The sequence below is a fragment of the Mauremys mutica genome, chromosome 1 (genome assembly GCF_020497125.1).
Source record: "Mauremys mutica isolate MM-2020 ecotype Southern chromosome 1, ASM2049712v1, whole genome shotgun sequence".
Lineage (NCBI taxonomy): Eukaryota > Metazoa > Chordata > Testudines > Geoemydidae > Mauremys > Mauremys mutica.
In genome coordinates, this window is record NC_059072.1 from 350,118,547 (window position 1) to 350,146,496 (window position 27,950).

General features: G+C 45.0%; 1 protein-coding gene across 1 annotated transcript; it reads left to right on the forward strand.

Moving 5' to 3' along the window:
• Positions 1–1,892: 1,892 nt before the first annotated feature.
• THAP12 (THAP domain containing 12) lies at positions 1,893–27,540 on the forward strand. Its single transcript, XM_045021435.1, has 5 exons — positions 1,893–2,227; positions 19,718–19,838; positions 21,131–21,238; positions 23,518–23,554; positions 24,668–27,540. The coding sequence occupies exons 1-5, from the start codon at positions 2,139–2,141 to the stop codon at positions 26,614–26,616; spliced, it is 2,304 nt and encodes a 767-aa protein (XP_044877370.1). The 5' UTR covers positions 1,893–2,138; the 3' UTR covers positions 26,617–27,540.
• Positions 27,541–27,950: the final 410 nt, after the last annotated feature.

A 27,950-nucleotide genomic window follows, 5' to 3' on the forward strand; every position in this document is an offset into this window, starting at 1 on the left:
GCTGGGCCTGGTGCTCCCCACTCCAGGCATGGGGACTCTGACGGAGGACTGGTTGGGCCAAACCTGAGTGGTGCTGCGACTGCAGGAACCAGGCTGCAATGCCTAGAGCAGGGAGCCAAGCCCAGCCCGACTGGACAAGAGCCACTGCTACAGGGTTTGCTCTCCAGCATCCCCTTTGGCCTAGGGCTCCCCTCCACGCTGGATTTGGGGCTGTGGTGTAAATGGTACCACTGCGGGTGATCAGTGCCCCCAGAGCTGGGCCCAGACCCATGGGGCAGGAGTAGCCACTGCAGGATTTCTGTGGGCGCCATTGTATGTTAGCATCCTAACAGAGCTAAAGCCGCCTGTTACCATGTCTATTGACTTCAGATTATTTAGCTGAGCTATACATATCATCTCATCCTTCCCCATAATCAAATCTTACCCGTTGTCTTTGTTGTTACTTTTCTCTAAACTCCCTCCATTTTGTTTCTGACAAGAAGCCCAGATCTGAAATCTATATTATATGTGTCTCAAGAATAACAGAGGGATTTACCTCTTTGCTGTGTGATGTAATGCCTCTATTTATTAAGTCCAAAATTAAACAGCTGTTTGTGCATACTGTATTGCATTGCCTACTCAGACATTAGGCAGTGTTAGAGCTACTTGATCTCTTGGGAGTAGTCAGTTGATGCATGCAACTACCCACCAAGACTCAACTCTCAGTATTTTTCAGTTCAAGGGGGCAGTAATGATCTTTAATAGCCTGAACAGTCTGGAATCCTATTAGCTGAGGACTGTTCCCCTCTCTCACCTCATCACCTTGGTCACTCTTGCAAATAGCCCTACAGTAGAAGTCTCCAGGAATAGCAGCCGTTTTTTCACTACTTTGGAATTCACTCCCTTTAATGGGCTAACAAAATGAGAAGTATCAGAGGGGTAGCCATATTAGTCTGGATCTGTAAAAAGCGACAAAGAGTCCTATGGCACCTTATAGACTAACAGATGTTTTGGAGCATGAGCTTTCGTGGGTGAATACCCAATTCATCGGATGCATCCAACAAAGTGGGTATTCACCCACGAAAATTCATGCTCTAAAACATGTTAGCCTATAAGGGGGAGAGGGATAGCTCAGTGGTTTGAGCATTGGCCTGCTAAACCCAGAGTTGTGAGCTCAATCTTTGAGGGGGCCACTTAGGGATCTGGGGCAAAAATTGGTCCTGCTAGTGAAGGCAGGGGGCTGGCCTCAAAGACCTTTCAAGGTCCCTTCCAGTTCTAGGAGATTGGTATAGTTCCTATTATTATAAGGTGCCACAAGACTCTTTGCTGCTTTTACAAAACGAGAAGTGAAACTTAAGGCATAGCATAGCAATAATTTTTCTTTTTACTTTTTTAACATTTTAAACAGGAAAAAAAGGCAAAACCTGTTACATTTTATGGTGGCAAATTTATAACACCGGGAGTTACTTTCAAGGGAGTACTCCAGATTTAAACTCAGCAGGTTACTTGTCCAAATCAAGTTCCTAAAGCTCACAGGTGGTGCTTGTGACAGTGGGTGGCAGGGCCAAGGGACAGCTGAGCTCAGACACCCCAGTGGCTCCTGGAGAGCACAGGTAGCTAAGGCATCAGCTGTGGCAGACGATACGTAGTTATAGCTCCTCTGCCTCCAGCATGGGCCTCAGCCCCAGTATAGGGCTAGCTGCATTCTCCAGGCTCAGCCCAGCCAAACCTGGCCCTCCGCACCAGGCAGCTGCCGCCCTCCCGAGAGGCTCCGCTACTCTAGCTGCCTGCCCCGGCAGCTGCTACCCTCCCGCGTCTTCTGCGCATGCGCGTCCCTTTCGGCTCGCTGCCCCAGGCGCACGCGCACTGTCAGCTGGGTGGCGGGAACACAGGAGCGCTTTTCCAACGCGAGTTCGCTTACAATAAATCAATAAATAAACGCATGCGCACCTCCGGGTCGCCCGTGCGGCTTGCGGCGCATGCGCGCTACCGCGATGTCGGGCGCGGTGCATCGTGGGAAGGAGGCGGCTCTGTCCCGGCGGAGGGTGGCGGTGAATCCTCCCGGCCGCTCACAGCAGTGTAGAGCCGCTTCCCCCCTCTCCCCCCCCCGCCCGGAGGGAGCGCGGATTTAAAGGGGCAGAGACCCCGGCGCGGGGACCATGCCGAACTTCTGCGCGGCTCCCAACTGCACCCGCAAGAGCACCCAGTCCGACCTGGCCTTCTTCCGCTTCCCGCGGGACCCGGTCAGGTGAGACCCTCGGGCAGCCCCGCGCCGGCCCGGCCCGGCCGCGGCCCCCGCCTGCGGGACCGGCCCGGCCCGGCCGGGAGGAGACCCCGGCAGCGCCCCGCCTGAGCGGCCTCCCGCCCCTTCTGGGGCCGGGCCGGGCCCTCCCCGCCAGGGGGCTGTGGGGGGGCGGGCTGGCGCCTTCCCCGCTCGCCGGAGGACTCGGGAGGCCTCGCGCGCTGCTCCCGCGGGGCGGGGCCCCAGGCCCCCCTGCGCCGGCCCGTGGCTGGAGGGCGGGGCGGGGCGGGGGTGTGGCTCTGGGCGAGTGACGGGCGCGCGCGGGTCGGAAAGCGCCTGGGCTGGGGGGCGAGGCGGGCAGAGCCGGGGACATGAGAGGAGGGAGGGGCCCGGTGTAGGTGGGTGGGGGCACGGGAGTGAGACGGGAGGGGGAAGGGGACAGTCATGAGCTCCCACGCGAGAGCCCCGGTGTGAAAGGGGCAGACACACCCAGGCCCATTTGTGAGAGACAGATACACGCTCCACAAAAGCGTTTAAATTCATTTAGCTCCCTAGGAGTGTATCTTGGTACCAGTGGGCTGTGCACTTCAAAGGCTGATATTTTTCACGGGTTTGGGTTGTCTCTCTTCTTGGTGGTTGGCTTGGGCCTCATTTTCAGAGGAGTTGCAACTTTAGCTGATTTCAGTGGGAATTCTGGATGCTCAGCTCTTCTGAAAGTCGGTCCCAGACTGTCCCAAGTTGAGCACTTCATAACTCAAGTACTTGATGGCAATGGCCGCTTTTGAAAATGTGGTTGTAAGGGAGGTTGTCAGACTTGCTTAGTTGAATATGATGCCGTAGACTAGGGTGGTCACTTGCCATATATAGCCTGCAGAATTCTGTAATGCAATCTGTGGCAAATCTACCATTTACTATACTGGAAAAGTTGGCTCCTTGAATTAACAGTCCTCTGCCTACGGAGGGTGCACCATCTCTACAGTCTGCCTCTTGAATCAAGATGGAATAGTGCTTGCTGAGACCCATCATCTCTGTGGACTACACTTTCCGACCAAATTACAAAGTTGGCTGCAATTTCTGCAAAATGGAGGAGATTTGGTGCTCACTGTTGAGATGCACTGTTAATTTGTCAGGAGCCATTGTTGCAAGGTCTGGATGATGACAGGTTGAAAAAGCATGTGTATCTTCCTCAAATTCACTAAATCATACACATTTTTTGACTGCTGGCTATTGAGTGACAGTTTGATATGGATACTCTCTGTGTTGACAGTATAGACGTTTTTGAAAAACATACAGTTTGTCATGGATAGTATGCTTGTTGGAAAGTAGTATATATTAATGTGTTTGAATATATTTCAAATTAATAACACTGTCCTTTGCAAAAACAATGAGGAGTCCTTGTGGCACCTTAGATATATATACATAGTACATGAAAAGATGGGAATTGGTAATCATTTCTTGTACTATATAGGTATATATACCAGCTATTGCATTTTCCACTCCATGCATCTGATGAAGTGGGTTCTAGCCCATGAAAGATTATGCCCAAATAAATTTGTTAGTCTCTAAGGTGCCACAAGGACTCCTCGTTGTTTTTGCTGATACAGACTAACACGGCTACCACTCTGAAACTACCCTTTGCAGTTTTTTATTCCACAGGAAAGTTATCAGTTGTTTGAAGACCCTTAGGGGTGGTCTACACTGGGGGGAAAGTGGGGTGTCGAACTAAGATACGCAACTTCGGCTACGCTATTTGCCGTCCTCACGTCAGCGAGTCGACTGCCACGGCGCCCTCTGCGCCTGCGCTTACTCCTGCTGAAGTGAAGTACGGGCATCGATTGTGGATCAATTTATCGCATCCAGACGAGACGTGATAAATCGATCCCCGATGCATCAAACACTACCCGCTGATCCGGCGGGTAGTATAGACGAACCCTTAGAGCAGGTCTACACTATGGGGGAAAATCGATATAAGATACGCAACTTCAGCTACGTGAATAACGTAGCTGAAGTCGAAGTATCTGATATCGAATTACTTACCGTCCTCATGGTGCGGGATTGACATCCGCGGCTCCCCATGTCGACTCCGCTACCGCCGTTCGCGTTGGTGGAGTTACGGAGTCGACATGAGCGCGTTTGGGGATCGATATATCGCGTCTCATCTAGACGCGATATATCAATCCCCGAGAAATCGATTGCTACCCGCCGATACGGCGGGTAGTGAAGACGTACCCTTAGAAAAATAAACATTGTATCTCAACTGTAATGTGTCACAATATCTGCTCCTGAAAGCAGACACTTGTATAAAAATTAAATGCATTAGTTTGCTTTTAAGTTGAATGTGTTGTTATGTATGTCTTGGTTGCTGCACTTACAGTCTTTTTGTACTCAGGTGTGGTGTAATCATTATACATATGAATGTAACTGCATGTATTTTTGCACATTCTGTCTTTAGTGCCATAAACTCAGTACTAACTACATTTTATTGCAAATCTGTTTATTCTAAAATAGCTGATCTTCATGATTTATGCCTATTCATCATGGGTTTTTGTACTGTGCCTAGCCTAGCCTGGGCATGAACAGTTTTTGGTAAATTTTCCATGTCTTCAGTCTCTTAATCGTTATTAGCATAAATATTTAATATACCTGAAGAAAGAAGAATGAGGACAGTTGTCCTTCCTTTGTGCACAATTATAAGAAAAGGGGCTAAATATTATAGTGATGAGGTGTGGGGCGGGGAAGCATTTCCTTAGAGAACTGTGATCTTTGGAAACAAATGTAGTAATATAGGCCCCAAATCTGCAAAAACTCAGGCATGTGCTTAACTTGACACACTGTGTATAATCCCACTGAGGTCAAGAAGACTACTTGCTTTGTGTAAAACTAAGCAAATATATAATTTTTTTGCATCATCAGGATTATAATTATTTGAGCTGAGTCTTGATAGTCTAACTGAAAAGTGATAGGAAGAGGCTGGAAAAGAATTTTAATCTAATACATTAAAATGACACAGAGGTAATTTACCATATTTTTAATGGAGTGTCTATAATTATCCTCTTCATAAGAATATTTGTTTCATGCTTCAAATTTTCCTCTTATCTTCCACTCAATACTTTAGCACTTATGAAAGGCATACAACAATTATGTGACCCACTCAGAAAAACTGGGAGGTAGATAGTGTGTCATGCAAGTATTACACAGAGGTAGCTCTCAACAGTTTTTATTTTTTCTGAAACCTATATAGTTCTGCTTTGGTCATATTTTCATTTTAATTATATTTAACATTTATATAGTGCTTTCAAGTCACGGAATCATAGAAATGTAGGGATGGAAGGGACCTAGAGAGGTCATCTATAGCCCTCTTCCTGAGGCAGGACCAAGTATAGGCAGACCATTCCTACCTTGGAAGTCCTTTTTATAATTATGAAGTAATTAGAATAAATTCATTTTATTTTGTTTTATCACTCTCTCTTTTTATTGCTAAAACAACTTTGTTCAGGGGTTCCCAGATTGAAAACCACTGTTCTAAAGACCAAACTTTTTGCGGGGAGACTCAGTTAAAGAAAATTGTCGATGCTTGCGACCCAACGGAGCTGGGGAGGAGGAGTTTGGGGTGTGGGAGGGGCAGAGGGTTGAGGTGTGGGGGTAAGGGCTATGGGATGGGGCTGGGAATGAGGGGTTCAGGCTTTGGGGCACCCATTTGGGGTGCGGAAGGGAGTCAGGGTTCTGGGCTGGGAGTACAGGCTCTGGAGTGAGGCTGGGGATGAGAGGTTTGGGGTGCAGGAAACGGTTCTGGGTTTGGGGGGGCTCAGGGCCAGGGATTGGGGCACCTACTTACCTCCAGCGGCTCCCAGTCAGTGGCGCAGCTGGGGTGCAGAGGCTGTCCCCAGAAATGGCCAGGAGCAGGTTCGACCATGAGGCGGAGGTGCGTGACTCTCGCCCACAGGCACCGTCCTCACCAGCTCCCATTGGCCAGTGCTCAGGGCAGGGGCAGCTTACGGAGTCCCATGCGCCGCCGCCTCCTCCCCCCCTCCCCCGCCGCCGCCCAGGAGCTGGGCTTGCTGCTGGCATTCTAGGGGGGGACCCTACCACTCTCCCAGCACTGTCCGTGGACACCTGCAAGGGGGGAGTCTCATGCAACAGGGAGGAGGATTTTGTGGGTGAGGAGGAGGAGAATGCGCAGCAGGCAAGCGGAGAATCCGTTCTCCCTGGCAGCCAGGACCTTTTCATCACCCTGGAGCCAATACCCTCCCAAGGCGGGATCCCTGACCCTGAAGCCGGAGAAGGCAGCTCTGGTGAGTGCACATTTGTAACTACAGTACAGGGTTTAAAAGCAGTAGTGTTTAATGTTTGATTTGCCCTGAAGAATTGGGATGCATTTGCGGCTAGTACAGCTACAGGAAAAGTCTGTTAATGTGTCTGGGGATGGAGCGGGAATCCTCCGGGGACATCTCCATGAAGCTCTCCTGGAGGTAGTCTGAAAGCCTTTGCAGAAGGTTTCTGGGGAGGGCTGTCTTATTTCGTAAGGATACTTTACCACTCCAAGGACACGGTAGGACACTTTACCACGCCAAGCCAGTAGCAAGTAATCTGGAATCATTGCAGCACAAAGCATGGCAGCGAATGGTTCTGGGTTTTGGTCGCATTCAAGCAACATTCAATCTATATCTTTCTGTGTTAGCCTTAGTAGAGTGATATCATTCACAGTCACCTGGTTGAAATAGGGAAATTTTTGTAAGGGAACAGTAAAAGGACCCCGTTCATGCTGGGCTGTTTACACTTGGCTAAAAGGGATCATCCCAGAGAATAGCCACGCGGTGGGGTGGAAGTAGCCATCCACCTGAAAACTGCAGCCCTTCCTTTTAAATGTGAAACCCAACCCATTGCTTGCTCTGGGAAAGGAGGGCGCTGCAGTTTGAAAACATTCCCACATGTTATGAAGGCGTAAGAAGCCAACCCCGCATACCAAAAGGCTTACCATGGCTTCCTGGAAACTGAATTCTGTTGCCCAGCCATGTGTGATGTGTCACCATACTGGTAGACACTCAATATAAAAGGCAAAATGCGACCTTGTACCTAAAGCACATGTGCTGTCTGCTGTGACTTGCTTGATTCAGTGTGAAAGAGTCTCCCTTTTGTTCTCAGAAATGTATCATCTTAAATTTTACTCTCCCTTTTTATCTCCCTCCAGGTGCAAATGTTTCTATGCTCCCCCTATCATCTCAGTGCCTGAGGTTATCGCAGATTAGAAGGTGAAAAAATGCACCTGCGATGACATGTTTTCCGAGCTCATGCAGTCCTCCTGCACTGATAGGGCGCAGCTTAATGCATGGAGGCATTCAGTGGCAGAGGCCAGGAAAGAATTAAGTGAGCGTGAAGAGCAGAGGCAGGACGTGATGCTGAGGCTAATGGGGGAGCAAACGGACGTGATGAAGCCTCTGTTGGGGGAGCAAATGGACATGATGAAGCGTCTGTTGGAGCTACAGGAAAGCCAACAAGAGCACAGACCCCTGCTGTATCCACTGTATAACTGCATTCCCTCCTCCCCAAGATCCATATCCGCCTCACCCAGATTCCCAAGAACGTGCTGCGGGGGAGGCTCCAGGCACCCAGCCGCTCCACTCCAGAGGATGGCCCAAGCAACAGAAGGCTGTGTCATTCAAACGGTTTGATTTTTACTGTGGCTACAATAAACAGTGTGGCCTTGTCCTTCCCTCCTCCCCCACCCCACCCGAGCTACCTTGTCCGTTATCTCATTTTTTTTATTAATAAAGAATGCATGGTTTCAAAACGATAGTTACTTTATTTCGAAGGGGGGAGGGTGGTTGTCTTACAGGGAATTAAAATCAACAAAGGGGGTGGGTTTGCATCAAGGAGAAACACACACTGCTGTCACAGCGAAGCCCGTCCAGTCATGAAACTGGTTTTCAAAGCCTCTCTGATGCGCAGTGTGCCTTGCTGTGCTCTTCTAATTGCTCTGGGGTCTGGCTGTTCAAAATCGGACGCCAGGCGATTTGCCTCAACCTCCCACCCTGCCATAAACGTCTCCCCCTTACTCTCTCGCAGATGATATGGAGCACACAGCAAGCAGCAATAACAATGGGAATGTTGGTTGCACTGAGCTCTGACCTAGTCAGCAAACACACCAGCGAGCTTTTAAACGTCCAAATGCACATTCTACCACCATTCTGCACTTGCTCAGCCTATAGTTGAACTGCTCCTTACTGCTATCCAGGCTGCCTGTGTAAGGCTTCATGAGCCATGGGAGCAAGGGGTAGGCTGAGTCCCCAAGGATATCTATTGGCATTTCAACATCCCCAACAGTAATTTTCTGGTCTGCGAAGTCAGTCCCTGCTTGCAGTTGCTTGAACAGCCTGGAGTTCCTAAAGATGCCAGCGTCATGCACGTTTCCTGGCCATCCTAAGTTGATGTTGGTGAAATAGCCCTTGTGATCCACCAGTGCTTGCAGCACCATTGGGAAGTACCCCGTGTGGTTCATGTACTGGTTGGCAAGGTGCTCCGGTGCCAAGATAGGGATATGGGTTCCATCTATCGCCCCACCCCTGTTAGGGAATCTCACTGCAGCAAAGCCATCCAATATGACCTGCACATTTCCCAGAGTCACTGCCTTTGATAACAGAACGTCAATGACTGCACTGGCTATTTGGATCACAGCAGCCCCCACAGTAGACTTGCCCACTCCAAATTGATTCCTGAGTGACCCGTAGCAGTCAGGCTTTGCAAGCTTCCACAGGGCTATCACCACTCGGTTCTCAACTGTGAGGGCAGCTCTCATATTGGTATTCCCGTGCTTCAGGGTGGGGGAAAGCAACTCACAGAGTTCCAGGAAAGTGGCCTTACGCATGCGAAAGTTTTGCAGCCACTGTGAATCATCCCATACCTGCAACACTGTGCGGTCCTACCAGTCTGTGCTTGTTTGCCTGGCCCAGAATCGGCATTCCACTGTATCAACCAGCCCCACTGCTGCCATGATGTCCCAGTTGCCACAGCCCGTGCTTTCAAGAACGTGTGTATCCATGTCCTCATCAAAATCCTCCTCGTGCTGGCATCTCTTAGCCCGGTTCTGCATATACTCCAGGATAATGAGCGAGGTGTTTACAATGCTCACAACAGCAGCGGTGATGGTGAGCTGAGCAGGCTCCATGCTTGCCGTGGTATGGCGTCTGCATGGGTAACCCAGGAAAAAAGGCGTGAAATGATTGTCTGCCGTTGCTTTCACGGAGGGAGGGGCAACTGATGACATGTACCCAAAACCACCTGTGACAATATTTTTGCCCCATTGGGAGCTTAACCCAGAATTCCAGTGGGCAGCGGAGACTGCAGGAACTGTGGGATAGCTACTCACAGTGCACTGCTCTGTAAGTCGATGCTAGCCATGGTAGTGAGGACGCATCCACCGACTTAATATGCTTAGTGGGGACCTATGCAATCGACTGTATAAAATTGATTTCTAAAAATCGACTTCTATAAAATCGACCTAATTTCATAGTGTAGACATCTCCCTAGTTACTGATTGCTTTCTTTTGAACTTGAAAGAAAGTTTTGCATTTTCTGGCATTACCAAAAATGTTTGGTTTTGCCATGTTTCCACTGTGATATGTAAATGAGCTACTTACTGAAAGTATCAGTACAAAATTTTTCCATTCTTCTAAAATAAGCATTTTTTTAATTAATTGTTGTTTGGAAGATACACTGTCAGAGGTCTGTTGCGTTGTTACTGGGTGTTTGAGTTCTAGGCTCTTTCTGCTGTATTTTTCCTGTTTTGGTCCCTCAGATTTAGCCTATATCATTCTTCTGACTGAATACAGGACCGGAACAGGATACATTATTGCTGAAATGGAAGTAGGCAGTGACTGCAGGATCTGCCATTCTGCCAATTCTGCTTCTCTTCGCCTCCATACCTCCTGCAAGTCAGTTTATTAAAAGTAGTGTATAACCCCATAGATTGCACATAACATTCCTTTCACATTCTTTACACCTTCCACTGGTATGTCACCAGTCTATTGCACCTACAGCATGTATTAAACTTGAAACTGCTACAGACGTTGTGGTCCAAAAAGAGTGCAAACCTAGTTGTCTTTCTCATTCAGCCTAATAAACGTAAGTCTTTTGGGCTCAGTGACTGAAACTTCACATTTCACGTGCACCAAACAGCCAAACTTTTGGGACTCTCATTCTGTAGTTTATAAAGTAGAGTGAGGGTGGAAGGATGAATTGATTGAATCTGGGAGGGTCCTGAGGATAAGAGAGGTCAGCAGAGATAAGGATATTTTTCATTGCACTTTGAACTAGCGATCCTTAGCTTGTGCAGTATGCCATTTTCTTTATTAGTTATCTTCACTTATTTGCAACGTTTAATATTTTCCCCTCCTTTCCCCCAATTTTGCAAAAAGTACACTTTTCTTAACAAGGACTTTATTTACTTTTTGAAATTGTCAATTGTAGATGCAAAACAAGGATCTGAGAGGGTTTTGTTTGGTTTTTAAAGTGGACTGAAGATTTTTTTTTTAATAGCTGAATGGATTTCAGTAGTGAATAGACTGAGGTTGGATGTAATGAATTTTAGTAAAATGGTATATATTTTGTTTGAAAATGGCTCCACACCCTTCCTATAACTTTTTGGAGAAGGGAATGTGTCTTCTATGTTTGTAGGAGAGGCATTCCCATGACCACTGGGAGCCCTACCAGAATACAAACAATAACTTTTTAAAAGAGCTCTAGACTAAGGCCTGGTCTACACTAGGACTTTAATTCGAATTTAGCAGCGTTAATTCGAACTAACCGCTCAACCGTCCACACCAGGAAGCCATTTAATTCGAACTAGAGGGCTCTTTAGTTCGAATTTGGTACTCCACCCCGACAGGTGGAGTAACGCTAAATTCGACATGGCTAGCTCGAATTAGGCTAGGTGTGGATGCAAATTGAACTTAGTAGCTCCGGGAGCTATCCCACAGTGCACCACTCTGTTGACGCTCTGGACAGCAGTCCGAGCTTGGATTCTCTGACCAGCCACACAGGAAATGACCCGGGAAAATTTGAATTCATTTTCCTGTCTGGGCACTTTGAATCTGACGTCCTGGCTGGACATCGGGGCGAGCTCCGCAGCACCTGCAACGATGCAGAGCTCTCCAGCAGAGGAGTTCATGTTATCTGTGAATAGAAAGAGGGACCCAGCATAGACTGACTGGGAACTCTTCGATCTGATCGGTGTGTGGGGCGAGGAGTCTGTGCTTTCGGAGCTGCGCTCCAAAACAGGGAATGCGAAGACCTACGAGAAGGTCTCCAAAGCCATGAGAGACAGAGGATACAGGCGGGATGCAACGCAGCGCCGCGTGAAAATCAAGGACCCCAGACAAGGCTACCAAAAAATCAAAGCGGCAAACGGATGCTACGGAGCCTGCCACCACTGCCCCACCAGTGACCGTGGACTCTGACGATGGGACAGTGTCGACGGCCAGTTCCTCGGTGATGTTCGCGGACGGGGAAGATGAGGAAGGGTTTGTGGAGGACGAGGCAGGCGAGAGCGCTTACAACGCTGGTTTCCCCGACAGCCAGGATCTATTCATCACCGTCACGGAGATCCCCCAACAACCCTCCCCGGCCATTAACCCGGACCCTGAATCAGGGGAAGGAGCAGTCGGTAAGTGCTTTAACCATGTTAACTTTTATTCTTAATATAACAGGAATCTTAACTGTGTGAAAAGGAGGTCTCTCTAGATATGGGGATAGAACAGAAATCATCCTTGGAGATATCCACGAAGCTCTCCTTGCGTTAATCGAAAAGCATCAGCAGGAGGTTCCTGGGGAGAGCTGCCTTATTGGGTGCTCCGTGGTAGCACAGTTTTCCGCGCAAGGCTTTCATGAGGTACTCGGGGAGCACTGCCTCCCCGAGCACGGCTGCATCGGGCCCTGGTTCGTGCTAGCTTTCACGCAGCATGCGCTCTCTATCTCCTTCAGTGACCCTCCTCAGGGTGATCTCGCTCGGAGACTCCTGCATCTAATTAGGGTAATTACTGTAATTTTACGCCTGGTCCAAAGTATTTTTAAAAAATCTACGGACAGACGGCATAGCACAGACTCAGCACGCAGCTGCGTGACGAGCGTAACGGAAAGCCAAAGAATATAATGGACGCTCATGGAGGGAGGGGGGAATGAGGACGCAAGGTATCCCACAGTTCCTGCTGTCTCCGAAAAGTATTTGCATTCTTGGATGAGCTCCAAATGCTTCTAGGGTCAAACACAGTGTCTGCGGTGGGTCAGGGCATAGTTCGGCAATTTGCGCACACACCCCACCCACCACCAGAAGTGAAAACAATCCTCTGTTGACTCTTTTACATGTCACCCTATCTTTACTGAATGCTGCAGATAGACGCGATGGTGCAGCACTCAACACCAACATCCTTGCTCCCCCCACGCTATGGATGGCTGATGGTACAAAAAGATGGAAATCCGTCCTCATCATCAGCCTATTGGCACATGGGGCAGTGCAAAAGGGCTGGTAACCATGCCGACTAGCATCAGTAAGGTCGATCAAGGGCGCCTGTCCCTAATTTTTGATGGCAGATGGTGCAATATGGCTGGTAACCGTCCTCATCATTGCAACAGGGGGCTGAGCTCCATCAGCCCCCACCCTTCATTGTAAATAAAAGATTCAATTGCCCCTGGACTAGCAGAGGGATGATGGGCTCCTTCATCCACACTCCTTAATGTCCTGCCTGGACTATCATTGCAGCTGGAGGCTTCCTTCCACTCATTTCTCACAAACAAGTCACTGTGTCTTATTCCTGCATTCGTTATTACTTCATCACACAAGTGGGGGGACAATGGTATGGTAGCCCAGGAAGGCTGGGGTAAGAACGCAATGAACAGGTGGTGTTGTTGCAGGAGCACCCCCTGTGAATAGCATACAGCTCATAATTTATGCAGGATCGGACACAGAGCAGCTGTGCTCTCTGGTTCTATGATACAGTGGTTCTCTAGTACACTTGCCCATAATCTAGGCAGGACTGATTCTATTTTTAGATACCAAAAAGGAGGGATTGACTCAGGGAGTCATTCCCAATTTTTGCTTTTGCGCCCCTGGCTGCTCGGCCAGGGGCACTTATGACAGCACCAAATGGGGCAGTGCAAAAGGACAGGTAACCATGCCCATCTTATTACCATCTTATTACCAATTTATGGTATGGTAGATGGTACAATATGGCTGGTAACCATCTCTGCTGTCATGCAAAAGCAAAAGCATGCTGCTGTGTAGCGCTGCTGGCCCGCCTCTGTCAGCGGCATCTAGTACACATACGGTGACATACACAAAAGGCAAAACAGTGTCCATGGTTGCCACGCTATGGCGTATGCCAGGGCAATTCTGGGAAAACGGGCTTGAAATGATTGTCTGTCGTTGCTTTCCCGGAGGAAGGAATGACTGGCAACATTTACCCAGAATCCACTGCGAAAATGATTTCTGCCCCAGCAGGCACAGGGGTCTCAACCCAGAATTCACAGAGACAGCCTAGACTCAGTTAATTGTTCGCAAAAATGTATCTTTGCAAGGAACTCACTCCCTGTTTCCCATCTCACAGCTTCCACTGTCTCCAGACCTGACACAGCATCCCCCTCACAGAGGCTGGCAAAGATTAGGCGGCGAAAGAAAAAGACAAGGGACAAGATGTTCGAGGAACGTATGGGCTGCTACCTAGCAGAGGCGGACCAGCAGAGCCAGTGGAGGGAGACCGTCTCTCTGTGCCAGCGCTCACACAGCGAACGGGAGGAGAGGTGGCGTGAGGAAGACAAGCAGGCGACTGAAACGCTGCTTGGACTAGTGAGGGAGCAAACGGACACGCTCAGGCGCCTTGTGGATGTTCTGCAGGACCGCAGGAGGACAGAGACACCCTGCAGTGTATCTGCAACCGCACTCCCCTGCCACACAGTCCCATACCCCCCTCACCGAAAATAATCAGGAGGAGGGGCGGCCGGGGACGTGAATACTGTCACTGCACCACAGCACAGTGCTCAAATACCTAAAAGCTCTCATACCCTACATTTGCCGAAGTCCTTCACTTCCAGACTCACAGTAGTCCCAATCCCAGTCCCATCCCCTAACTGTCTACTTAATTAATAAAAATGCTTTGCTGTTAATTACTGTTTCCGTTATGTTTTTTCAAAGAAGACTGTGTTTGAATGGGGGGCGTGGGGAAGGGGGTGGTTAATTGCATAGGACAGTCACCTTTCCCAGGGTACAGACACGGGGGCAGGATCAGCAGCGGGTCACACACACGGTGCAGTCAGTAGGCAACCTGGTCGGTTTTTGGAGGTGGTTTCCAGGATCTGTGTGGGCGGGGGAGATGTGACTTTGCAGCGGGGGAGGGCGGTTACAGATCTTATACAGCGGTCCTTGTCCTGGACCGCAGAGTCATGCAGCTGAGGAATCTGTATCCGTCCTCCTCCACCACAAGGTCACATATCCGCCCGCACACAGAATTCCATAAAGAGGGATGGCAGGCTCCGTTGAAAGAAGCATTCCGGCACTGCGGACCGCTCTAGGAGCAGGAGCCTGTCATTCCTTGAGTTTAGAGGCGGTCTTTACATCACCGCACACCCTACCCAGCGCAGCCTGCGTCTCAGTTTCAACCCTTTCACGAAAAGTCATGAATAAAGAAACCTTTGTTAAGTAATAATGGGACATGTATTTTATTTTTACACGTGTGCTGGAAGTGGGGGTAACGGGGTGAACGGGGTATGTAACCGAAGAGGAGAGTCAACAGTCAGTGGGTAAAGAAACAGGGGCAGGTTCAGCTTCTCTGTAAAGAAACTGAACAGTCACAGGTCACGCTGCTCGCTGGTATTTGAAGAGTTACTTGTCGCTGTCCCAGGCGCCTGTATAGGGCTTCATGAGCAAGTGCATTAGCGGGCAGGCTGGGTCCCCGAGGATGACTATAGGCATCTGCACATCCACAACAGTTGTTTCGTGGTCCGGGAAGAAACTACCTTCCTGCAGGCGTCTGAGCAGCCCACAGTTCCTGAAAACACACACATCATGAACCTTGCCCGGCCACCCGACGTTGATGTTTGTAAAATGTCCCCTATGGTCCCCCAGTGCTTGCAGCACCATTGAAAAGTAGCCCAATTTCTCATCAGCTGACTGTGGAAGAGGTGGACGATAAAGTGCGAGGAGGAGAAAACGGCGATGATCGCAGCGGGCTCCGTGCTTGCAGTGCTGTGGCGTCCGCGCTGTCACTGACCAGAAAAGTGCACGAACAGATTGCCCGCAGGCGCTTTCAAGGAGGGAGGGAGGGAGGTTGTGATTGACGGTTCAATGACGACACTTACCCAAAACCACCCTCGACACATTTCTCCCCCCAGCAGGCATTGGGGGCTCTACCCAGCATTCCAATGGGCAGCGGGGACTGCGGGAACTGTGGGATAGCTTCCCACAGTGCACCGCTTCCAAAGTCGACGCTGGCCCCGTGAATGTGGACTCAGAAATTCGAATTAGTGTATTTAGTATGGATACACAAATTCGACTTCATAAGGTCGAATCCACAAATTCGAACTAAGTTGATTCGAAATAGTCTTGTAGTGTAGACAAGGCCTAAGTGTGAAAAATTTGAGCTCCGCTTAGAACTTTGGGGAGTGGCTAGAAGCTGGATCAGTTGAAGTAAAATTGTCACTGAAAATGGGAGTTATAATGAGAGTTCCTTCTGAGTTACTGCTATAGTGTCTGTCATAATGCTGTAATTCTGTGTAGTCATCTGTGGTCCTCTTTGACTTTATTTAGGTTGGAGCATATGTCAGGAAGGAGCTGGTGGATATAGAACAGCTAATTATATGATTATTATAGTGACCCAGTCATTACTCTTGTATGGGAGTTGTCTAGGTTTTCAGGCATCATATTGTATCTCAAAGACTGAACATAAGAACGGCCATACTGGGTCAGACCAATGGTCCATTTAGCCCAGTATCCTGTCTTCCGATAGGGGCCAATGCCAAGTGCTTCAGAGGGAATGAACAGAACAGGTAATCATCAAGTGATCCATTCCCAGCTTCTGGCAAACAGAGGCCAGGGAACTTCAGAGCAAGGGTGGCCAACCTGAGCCTGAGAAGGAGCCAGAATTTACCAGTGTACATTGCCAAAGACCTACAGTAATACATCAGCAGCCTGCTATCACCTCCCCTTCTCGCCCCCAGCACCTCCCACCCACCAGCAGCCCCATTGATCAGCACCTCCCCTCCCTCCCCACGCCTCCTGCCCACTGTGATCAGCTGTTTTATGGCATGCAGGAGGCTGTGGGGGAAAAAGGGGGGGGCCAAACGAGGACCTGACAGACTCGGGGCAGGGGCCTTGGGGAAGGGGTGGAATGGGGGTAGGATCTGGGACAGAGCCAGGGGTTGAGCAGTGAGCACCCTCCAGCACATTGGAAAGTTGGCACCTACAGCCCAGCCCTGGAGTTGGCGCCTATACAAGAAGCCGCATATTAACTTCCTAAGAGCCACAGGTTGGCCTTCAGAGCATCATTTTGCATGCCTGACTAAACTGGCTAATAGCCATTGATGGACTTATCCTCCAGGAACTTACTTAGTTCTTTTTTGAACCCTGTTATAGTCTTAACCTTCACAGCCTCCTCTGGCAAAGAGTTCCACAGGTTGGCTGTGCGTTGTGTGAAAAAATACTTCCTTTTGTTTTGTTTTAAACTTGGTGCCTATTAATTTCATTTGGTGACCCCTAGTTCTTGTGTTATGAGAAGGAGTAAATAACACTTCCTTATTTACTTTCTCCACACCAGTCATAATTTTATACACCTCTATCATATCCCCCCTTAGTCGTCTCTTTTCCAAGCTGAAAAGTCCCAGTCTTCTTAATCTCTCCTGATATGAAAGCTGTTCCATACCCCTAATAATATTTGTTGCCCTTCTCTGTACTTTTTCCAGTACATATTTTTGAGATGGGGTGAGCAAATCCGCTCGCTGTATTCAAGATGTGGGCGTACCATGTATTTATACAGAGCAGTAGTTCTCAACCAGGGGTCTGGCGCCCGCTAGGGGGCCTCAAGCAGGTTTCAGGAGTGCCTCCAAGCAGAGCCAGCATTAGACTGGCTGGGCCCCAGAGCAGAAAGCTGAAATCCCTTTGCATGGGGCTGAAGCTCAGGTCCCTGAGCCCCACCATTTCGGGTTGAAGCGGAAGCCTGAGCAATATAGCTTCATGCGGGCCCCTGTGGCACGGGGGCCCCAGGCAATTGCCCCGCTTGCTACCCCCTAACGCCGCCCTGGCTTTTATATGCAGAAAACTAGTTGTTGGAGCACAGGTGGGCTGTGGAGTTTTTATGGCATGTTGGGGTAGCCTCAGAAAGCAAAAGGTTGAGAACCCCTGATATAGAGGCAATATGATAATTGCTGTCTTCTTGTCTGTCCCTTTCCTAATGATTCCCAACATTCTGTTTGCTTTTTGACTGCCCCTGCACATTGAGTGCATGTTTTCAGAGAGCTATCCACAATGACTCCAAGATCTCTTTCTTGAGTGGTAACAACTAATTTAGACTCCATCATTTTTTATGTATAGTTGGAGTTATTCTTTCCAATGTGCATTACTTGGCATTTATTAACATTGAATTTCATTTGCCATTTTGTTGTCCAGTCACCCAGTTTTGTGAGATCCCTTTGTATCTTCGCCATCTGCTTTGGACTTCATTATATTGAGTAGTTTTGTATCATCTGCAAATTTTGCCACCTCACTGTTTACCCCTTTTTCCAGTTCACTTATGAATATGTTGAACAGTACTGATCCCAGTACAGACCCCTGGGTGACATCACTATTTACCTCTCTCCATTCTGAAAACTGACCATTTATTCGTATATTTTGTTTCCTGTATTTTAAGCAGTTACTGATCCATGAGCAGACCTTCTCTCTTATCCCATGACAGCTTATTTTGCTGAAGAGCCTTTGGTGAGGGACCTTGTCAAAGGCCTTCTGAAAATCTAAGTACACTATATCCACTGGATCCCCCTTGTCCACATGCTTGTTGCCTCCCTCAAAGAATTCTAGTAGATCAGTGAGGCATGATTTCCCTTTACAAAAACTATGTTGACTCTTCCCCAACAAATTATGTTCATCTATGTGCCTTACAATTCTGTTCTTTACTATAGTTTCAACCAATTTGCTTTGTACTGATAATTGGCTTCTGTGGTGTCATGTAGTGAAGACTTCATAATACCAATTAGCATATATCTATAGATAATACTCCTTCCAGAGAATTCTATTTGTTGGTAGAGTCAATTTTTTGGAAAATAATAAGATATTATAATAGCTGCCAGAAACTTACTGATTAATGACATTTTTCTGAGGGACATGCACAAATGAAATAGCAGATGAGCTTCATTATAGTAATTTTGCAGTCAGTCTTGTGCATGTGCTGGCTCAAAAAGTCCTTGGCAAAGAGTTGATTAAATATATCCATTGGGATAAATGGAAAGCCAACTAATAAATTTATATCATTTGCTCCTTACCATGTCTTATGCATGAGAGAAAATACTGTCTTCCAGATTTAAAAGGGGTCTTATTAAGTGCAAGACTTGGGGGAGGGATAGCTCAGTGGTTTGAGCATTGCCCTGCTAAACCCAGGGTTGTGAGTTCAATCCTTGAGGGGGCCACTTAGGGATCTGGGGTAAAATTCTGTCTGGGGATTGGTCCTGCTTTGAGCAGTGGGTTGGACTAGATGACCTCCTGAGGTCCCTTCTAACCCTATGGTTGGGTCTCTAATAATGGAGGGCAAGATTGTTCTAAGACTTCTTTCAAGCCCTATGATATGTGATACAAAAGTAAGCAAGGTTCTTGAGATGGCACAAAACCAAACATTTTATAGTATATATAGTGTATGTTTGTTGAAGATTTATTTCAAACTGAGATGATTCTCTGGATTGCCTGTCTTTTACTTGACAATTTTTTAATTTTGTGTTCAAAGATTCATTGTAAATGTATAGCTTTGCCCTTGGAGATCACCAACAAGAAGAATACTCAAAATTCTGTGTACTCATTTTTTGTGTCAAAAAATCTACTCTTTTAAAACTTGTTCAATTTATTAAGGGAGGAGGGAAATGGTTTTTCTTCAGGAATAAAATGTTAGCATGTCTTCACTCATGAACAACTGCACAACAAACCATTGTGCTTCGGAGGTGTAGTTAGAAAAATGTTGCTTAGAGGAAAAGTTTGAAATATTTAAGCATCTGAGGATGCGTTAAACTGAGTAAAAAGAGAAAAGCAAAAATTTTAAATGGTTCAAACGGGAACATGTTTGGGTGTCCCCTCCACCCCTTTTTCCTTGTAATTTGACTATAAGCTCACAAACCCCCACCTGAAAATGAATAAAAAGGTTTATTTCAAACATTAAGGTAAAAAAATGTTGTTTATGGTGACTGTCTTAGAAATTATAGGGGGCTTTTTTGTTTAAACTTAAACTATTAAAGTAACTAAAGTTTGTGTTTTACCTGCAGATGTCAGAGGTGGGTGGAGAACTGTCGAAGGGCAGATTTAGAAGATAAAACGCCAGATCAGCTGAACAAGCACTACAGATTGTGTGCCAAACACTTTGAGACCTCTATGATATGTAGAAGCGTAAGTAAAGGCAATTAAACATCTATTTCACATTGTGTAAAATGTACCTAAGTTCATTTTCCTGCTTAAAACATTAACCTTAGGATCAAGAAGTCTTTTTCTACTTTTTTTAAATAGAGATGTCTTATCAAAGAGAAATTTTTAAAGTGAAGATAACTGTTTCACTCCTATTTTTATGTAGTATCTTTAGCTCACGGAGTGACATCTTAACTGTTCCCATGACAGTGGGAAATAGGATCGTGGGTTTTGCAGCAAACTTAAATTTGTGGGCAGAATACTATTTCTTGATTTTTATGTGCATGACTCCTATGTTTTAAATGGTCTTTCAACCACAAAATGTTACTTAATATAAAAATATGAAGGGCAGCATTTTAGCTCTGGGAGTCAAAGCAGCCAGCATCCGAGAAAAAACGATTTTAGGGACTAATATGTAATCAAAATTGGAATTTCATGCAGTTTAGTTTGACTTGAGATGATTTTTTTAAGCAATAATACATATTTGAGAATGATCAGCTGAATCCAGTTGCTAGCAAAATATAATCAGCTTTGCTGGCTTATGTTTTCGCGATATAAAATATTGTACTTAAAGAGCATCTGAAGCCTTATGCAAAACTATGAAATATATTCTATATAGGAAATGTGAGCAGAAAGTTTTTCTTAGCAGAGACATTTGTATGAAAACACTATGTAGAAGACTTCTGCTACTGCTTATTCTGCAATTAAAATCATAATTATCCACCTGATATTTTAAAATAGTTATGTCACAAGTGGACACTCTGTCTTGAGATGCAGGAGTAGATGAACTTTTACGTGGAGAGAGAATATTTGTTTAATTGTCCCTAGTGAAAATAAGTAATGAAGAAGGAAACATGATAGAAGCAGAATTTCCTCTTTATAAAATGGTTTCTTAATGATGCATGGTGGGGTCTTTCTTTCAGAATAATTGCTTTTAAATGTGCAATAGTTAAAGTAAAAGCATTGTAGTGGGGGAAGATGTTGTGATCTAAAGATAAAAAATAGATTTAAGAAACTTTTATATAATAAGTGGTGATTATGGGTGCCACTTTTTTGTTAAAATATTCCACTAAAGCATCAAACAATCAAAGTGAAGCTGTCTGGAAACAGACTAGCCTAGCTTTAATGCCCAAGTAAAGTTCAAAATGACAGACTTCCAAATAACAATGGTAAAATGTAAGCCTAAGCTTTGAAATTGTTATTTTTAATCATTTTTGTACTGAGACACAGAACGTTTTCAAAGGAAATTTCTTTTCTCGACATCTTTCTTTTTACAGAGTCCTTACAGAACAGTTTTACGAGATAATGCTGTGCCAACTATATTTGACCTTACAAGTCACTTGAACAATCCACACAGCAGGCACAGAAAGAGAATAAAAGAGTTGGTATGTTTAAATTTAATCTTTTTGTACTAAAGCCGTAAAAGCAAGCATGTGCAAATAGAATTTGTATAGAGATGCCCAAATAACCGTAATACCTTGCACTTGTGTGTCCTTCTGAGTGTCATGAAGAAAATACCATAGTAGGCATTATTGGAAAATTTAAATATTAAAATCTTAAACTAATATAACCTACTTATAGAATTAGGGAATATCTAAGGAAATGAAAATGATAAAACAAAGAAGTGTTGCTCAGAGCTGGTTTAGAAGAGACTTGATACAGATTATGGGTGCACTTCATAGATTTTCCACTGAAAATCTTGCTGTATGTGGATTTGCATGATCACCATTTTGCTGTCTAATGTTCTGAACTAGGCAGAATTTCAGAGTTGGTTTGTTTTGTTTTTAGTTCATTGTTGAATGATAGTGACCATCTTTTTAAATGTTTGTAATCAGAAGTAAGCAGCTTCTGCTGAAATAGTGGATTGCCAGTGGTTCCATTGTATGTTTCACAGAGACCCTGTCTGCAGGTTTTCATAGATTCTAGGACTGGAAGGGACCTCGAGAGGTCATCGAGTCCAGTCCCCTGCCCTCATGGCAGGACCAAATACTGTCTAGACCATCCCGGATAGACCTTTATCTAACCTACTCTTAAATATCTCCAGAGATGGAGATTCCACAACCTCCCTAGGCAATTTATTCCAGTGTTTAACCACCCTGACAGTTAGGAACTTTTTCCTAATGTCCAACCTAAACCTCCCTTGCTGCAGTTTAAGCCCATTGCTTCTTGCTCTATCCTTAGAGGCTAAGGTGAACAAGTTTTCTCCCTCCTCCTGATGACACCCTTTTAGATACCTGAAAACTGCTATCATGTCCCCTCTCAGTCTCCTCTTTTCCAAACTAAACAAACCCAATTCTTTCAGCCTTCCTTCATAGGTCATGTTCTCAAGACCTTTAATCATTCTTGTTGCTCTTCTCTGGACCTTCTCCAATTTCTCCACATCTTTCTTGAAATGCGATGCCCAGAACTGGACACAATACTCCAGTTGAGGCCTAACCAGCGCAGAGTAGAGCGGAAGAATGACTTCTCGTGTCTTGCTCACAACACACCTGTTAATGCATCCCAGAATCACGTTTGCTTTTTTTGCAACAGCATTACACTGTTGACTTATCTTTGGCTTGTGGTTCACTATAACCCCTAGATCCCTTTCTGCCGTACTCCTTCCTAGACCGTCTCTTCCCATTCTGTATGTGTGAAACTGATTGTTCCTTCCTAAGTGGAGCACTTTGCATTTGTCTTTGTTAAACGTCATCCTGTTTATCTCAGACCATTTCTCCAATTTGTCCAGATCATTTTGAATTACGACCCTGTCCTCCAAAGCAGTTGCAATCCCTCCCAGTTTGGTATCATCTGCAAACTTAATAAGCGTACTTTCTATTTGTATGGCCTAAATGTTTATGTGTAACGGAAATTAAGGGCTATAACTTTTCATAATTATAGTGGCATTTGCAAAACATTACAGATTTCTAAAAACTTCTTTATAGTTTTGATAAGCCTATGTAATAATGATCAAATCCTAGCAATTAGAATTGAAAAAGTTCTGCTAGTTTACTTAGTACATCTCCCTGCCAGAACAAAATTCTTCCACAAAATTAATTATCTAGTGCTTTCAAAATTAAAACTGTACAACAGGGGTAGGCAACCTATGGCACGCATGCCAAAGGCAGCACGCGAGCTGATTTTCAGTGGCACTCACACTGCCTGGGTCCTGGCCACCAGTACGGGGGTCTCTGCATTTTAATTTAATTTTAAAGGAAGCTTCTTAAACATTTTAAAAACCTTATTTACTTTACATACAACAATAGTTTAGTTATATATTATAGACTTACAGAAAGAGACCTTCTAAAAACGTTCAAATGTATTATTGGCACACGAAACCTTAAATTAGAGTGAATAAATGAAGACTCGGCACACCACTTCTGAAAGGTTGCCGACCCCTGCTGTACAATGTTCTTAATGACAGGGCTCCCTCCCACTTACTTTGGGGTACTGTTCCACTATGTGATAGATCAACACATCTTCAGATAGACTTGACATTATTGCTGTACCCTCACTGAGATAGATCTGAAAACATTCAGATTCTTCTCAGTGCATAGCACCTGTCTAATAAGTATTAGGACTCCGAAAATAGCTTTATTTAGAATTTTAATAGCTAGTCTTGAAGTTCTTCAGCAATTTGAGACCATATGCCAGACAGTATCATAACTTTTTTTTCTTCCCCAAGAGTGAAGATGAAATAAGAACACTGAAGCAGCAAAAGAGTAAGTGGCCAATATATTTAAGTTTGAGTTTGTAGTGATGAATAGACCTTTAGATATATCAGTAGTTTAGGCAAATAAGGTAGCATGAAATACCATATATACTCGATCATAAGCCGGTTCATTTATAAGCCGACCCTCCTAAGATGGATAAGTAAAAATGGAAAATTTTTATAACCCATTCATAAGCTGAACCTATAATTCAGGGGTCAGCAAACTTTGGCTCCCGGGCCATCAGGATAAGCCGCTGGTGATCCGAGATGGTTTGTATACCTCGAGTGTCCACAGGCATGGAGGTAAACCTAAGTAAACAAAGTGTCCCGGCGCGCCAGCTGCTTACCCTGATGGGCTGGGACAGCAACTGGTGGGGAAATTTTTTGGGGGGGAGAAGCTTGGAGTCAGGGGAGTAACCCCTGTGACCAGCCCCCACATGACCCCACCCATAGCCCGGGATCCCCACACTCTCCCCATCCCATCCCTTCCCACCTTATCTGGGGAGGGCCAGGGGAGGATGTCTCTGGCCTGGCTGGAGCTGCTCCGGCAGGCTGGGCAGCACGGCCGCAGCCTGCTCTGGGCAGCCGCAGTATGTTCCAGCAGGCTGGGCCGGGCAACATGGCCGCAGCGTGCTCCGGTAGGCCGGGCAGCGCAGCCACAGCCTGCCCCAGAGCTGCAGCTGCTTCGGAGGCTAGGGGGGAGCAGCATGGCCAGAAGCAGAGAGACTCTGGCCCTGCCTCTTCCCTTCTGGCTCTGCTGGCTGTGCTGCCTCTCCTTGCTCCTTCTGTTGTGGGGAGGGGCTGTGTCCCACCTCTCCCTCTCTATACCCGTTCATAAGCCGATCCATCTCTGGTGCTTCCCTTTTTTACCAAAGAAATTCGGCTCATGAACGAGTATCTACAGTACATTATTGTTAATTTGTACAGTAACGTTAGTAAAACACTTTAATTCTATCCAATAATATTACAAATAGTGCCCCACACTGACACTGTTTAATTAAATTGTAAATACTATGGATTTTCCAGTCAGCAATTGTATAAATATAGTTGTAGTGGGGGAAGTAAATGCAGCAAACTTTCTATATGAAGAAGTCTTAGGCTTGTGATATCTTTTATTTTGTAGTTGATGAAGCCTTTGAACAGGAACAGACAAATCAAGAGTTGAATGAGAGCAGTGCTCAGAACACTGTTTCAGAAGAAGGAGGAGAAGAGCAAGAAGAGGAAGTTGTTCCTTTAACGCTGGAAGAGAGGGAAAACAAAGATTACCTGAAGTCTTTATTTGAAATTTTGATCCTCATGGGCAAACAAAATATCCCTTTGGATGGCCATAATGCTAATGAACTTCCAGAAGGTATCTTCACCCCAGATAATTTTCAAGCTTTGTTGGAATGCAGAATAAATGCTGGAGATGAGATTCTGAGAAAGCGATTTGAGATGGCTGCAGTAAATCTGGAGTATTGTTCTAAAACGCAACAGAAACAGATGCTTGAGATCTGTGAGAGCTGTGTAAGAGAAGAGACGCTCAGGGAAGTAAGAGACTCACACTTCTTTTCCATTGTCACTGATGAGGTAGTAGATATAGCAGGTGAGGAGCACTTACCAGTGTTGGTGAGGTTTGTTGATGAGTCCCACAATCTGAGAGAAGAATTTGTAGGGTTTTTGCCTTATGAGGCAGATGCTGAAATTTTAGCTGTTAAGTTCCATACAACTATTATTGAAAAATGGGGTCTAAATATGGAGTACTGTCGAGGTCAAGCCTATATTGTCTCCAGTGGATTTGCTTCAAAAATGAAAATTGTAGCTACAAGACTCTTGGAAAAGTATCCACAAGCTGTATACACGCTCTGTTCCTCATGTGCTCTAAATGTATGGTTGGCAAAATCAGTCCCTGTTGTTGGCGTTTCTATCGCTCTAGGGACGATAGAAGAAGTTTGTTCGTTTTTTAATCAGTCACCACAGTTGTTAGTAGAACTGGACAATGTAATCTCTGTTCTTTTTCAGAACAGTGAGGAAAAGAGTAATGAACTGAAAGAGATTTGCCATTCTCAGTGGACAGGTAGACATGATACTTTTGAGATTTTAGTGGACCTAATGCAAGCACTGGTACTGTGCTTGGATGGTATAAGCAGTGATGTGTCTGTCAGGTGGAGTAACTTCGTTGTTGGACGAGCATTTGTACTTTCAAGTGCATTAACAGATTTTGACTTCATCGTCACTGTTGTAGTTCTGAAAAACATTCTGTCTTTTACAAGAGCCTTTGGAAAAAATCTGCAAGGCCAAACATCAGATGTGTTCTTTGCAGCCAGCAGCTTAACAGCAGTGTTGCATTCGCTGAATGAAGTGATGGAGAATATTGAAGTTTATCATGAATTTTGGTTTGAAGAAGCAACAAATTTGGCCACAAAGCTAGATGTACAAATTAAACTCCCTGGGAAATTTCGCAGGGCACAGCAAGGTAATTTGGACTCTGATGTAACATCAGAAAATTACTACAAAGAAGCACTTAGTGTTCCAACTGTAGAGCACATTATTCAGGAACTAAAAGATATATTCTCAGAACAACACCTAAGAGCTCTTAAATGTTTATCTTTAGTGCCCTCAGTCATGGGACAACTAAAATTTAATACGTCTGAGGAACACCATGCTGATATGTACAAAAATGACCTACCTAATCCAGATACACTCTGTGCAGAACTTCATTGTTGGAGAATCAAATGGAAGCATAGAGGAAAAGATATTGAGCTTCCAGCTACCATTTATGAAGCACTTCATTTGCCTGACATAAAGTTTTTCCCTAATGTGTATGCATTGCTTAAAGTTCTGTGCATCCTTCCAGTGATGAAAGTGGAGAATGAGAAATATGAAGTGGGACGAAAGCGCTTGAAGGCGTACCTGAAGAACACCTTGACAGAACAGAGGTCAAGCAACTTAGCTTTGCTTAATATAAACTTTGATATAAAACATGACTTGGATTTAATGGTGGACACCTACATCAAACTCTATCCAGACAAAGTAGAATTTCAGGAAGACTTTCTTCCCTCAAACAATTCAGAAGTAACTGAAGATGCTTAGAAAAAAATCTTTAATCAGTTAGTTGCAACAGTTTTTCTATTCAGACTTTTAACATCAAGAGGAAAACTATAAAATGTATGTAACCTACTTAATCATTATAATTGTATTTCCATTTTCGACCTCAGATGGAACAAGCAGTGGCCAGTGACACAAGTTATGTTCTGTTGATCCACATTAAAGTACTATTATGTGAACAAAAACACCTTTGAAAATAAACAAGTGTGCTTCACAAAGACAGTACCCAAACGCTTCATCTGATTGGCATGACTAGGTGCTCATTTTTGTTGTGTCATTTTGGAAAAGTAATTTATGATCACTGGATCCTATGGAGTTGTTTCATACTTATGCATAAAAAAATGCAGGAAGACAAGGTAGAATGAAATCTATTGCTTACCAGTTACTACTAGGATTTTTGGTTTATGTGGAAACTGTTTAAAAAATATGGAAATGATATATTTGAATAACTTAGTGGAGAGTGAATTCTTCTATCACAGTCATCACATGTTCTCCACATCAAGTGAGTATCAGTGAGTGTGAAGGTACGTTAAGGTTTCAATGGAAGAGCTAGCCTTTCTCAATCACCTGATTGTATTGTTTACATTCCTTTGTGTGAGCCGCACAACTATTTCTTCTTTTTAAGCTTTTAACAGGTATGAATTGAATATTAAATCTAAAATCCTGAAAGATACTGACTGTAAAAATTATTCCATAAGCATCTACAATTATTTGTTTTTGTCTTTACTGTTACACAAAAGTGTATGTATTGCCTCCATCTTTATTTGTAAACATACCCTGGAAAAATTAGAAATAAGTTTGTTGTTTGTCCAGAAGTGACTTGGAAAATATTGCTGTTATTTTTGGCACAAAGTAAACAATTTTGTATAGGTTTATTTCAATCTAAAATAAAATGTGAATTTGCTTTTTTTTTTTTTAAGTAGTACTGATATTTATTAGTAAAGCAATGCTTCCTGAGGGGAGAGAGTGTTTTTTATGAAGTGATTTTTGGCTTATATTGTTCATACAGTTCCATCCAGTGGCATTACATTAAAATGTTAGATGGGAGTAAATTTCAATTTCTCGTTAGTTTGGGAATGATACGTGTAATACCACCTTTCATGTATATGGTACACTTACATTGTGTAAGAGTTTTTAAAAATTTCTTGTAGCATAGCTTTAAATATAACATTCTTCAAGATAAAAATACTTTATTTGAATGGGACATGTAGTCTTTAAAAATTTATTAAAATGTAACTTTAGTTACTACACCTGAGTTCCCCTGGCCAGTTTTTGTAGGTTTTTTTACTTACGGTCACACTTAATTTCTTTTTAAAAAG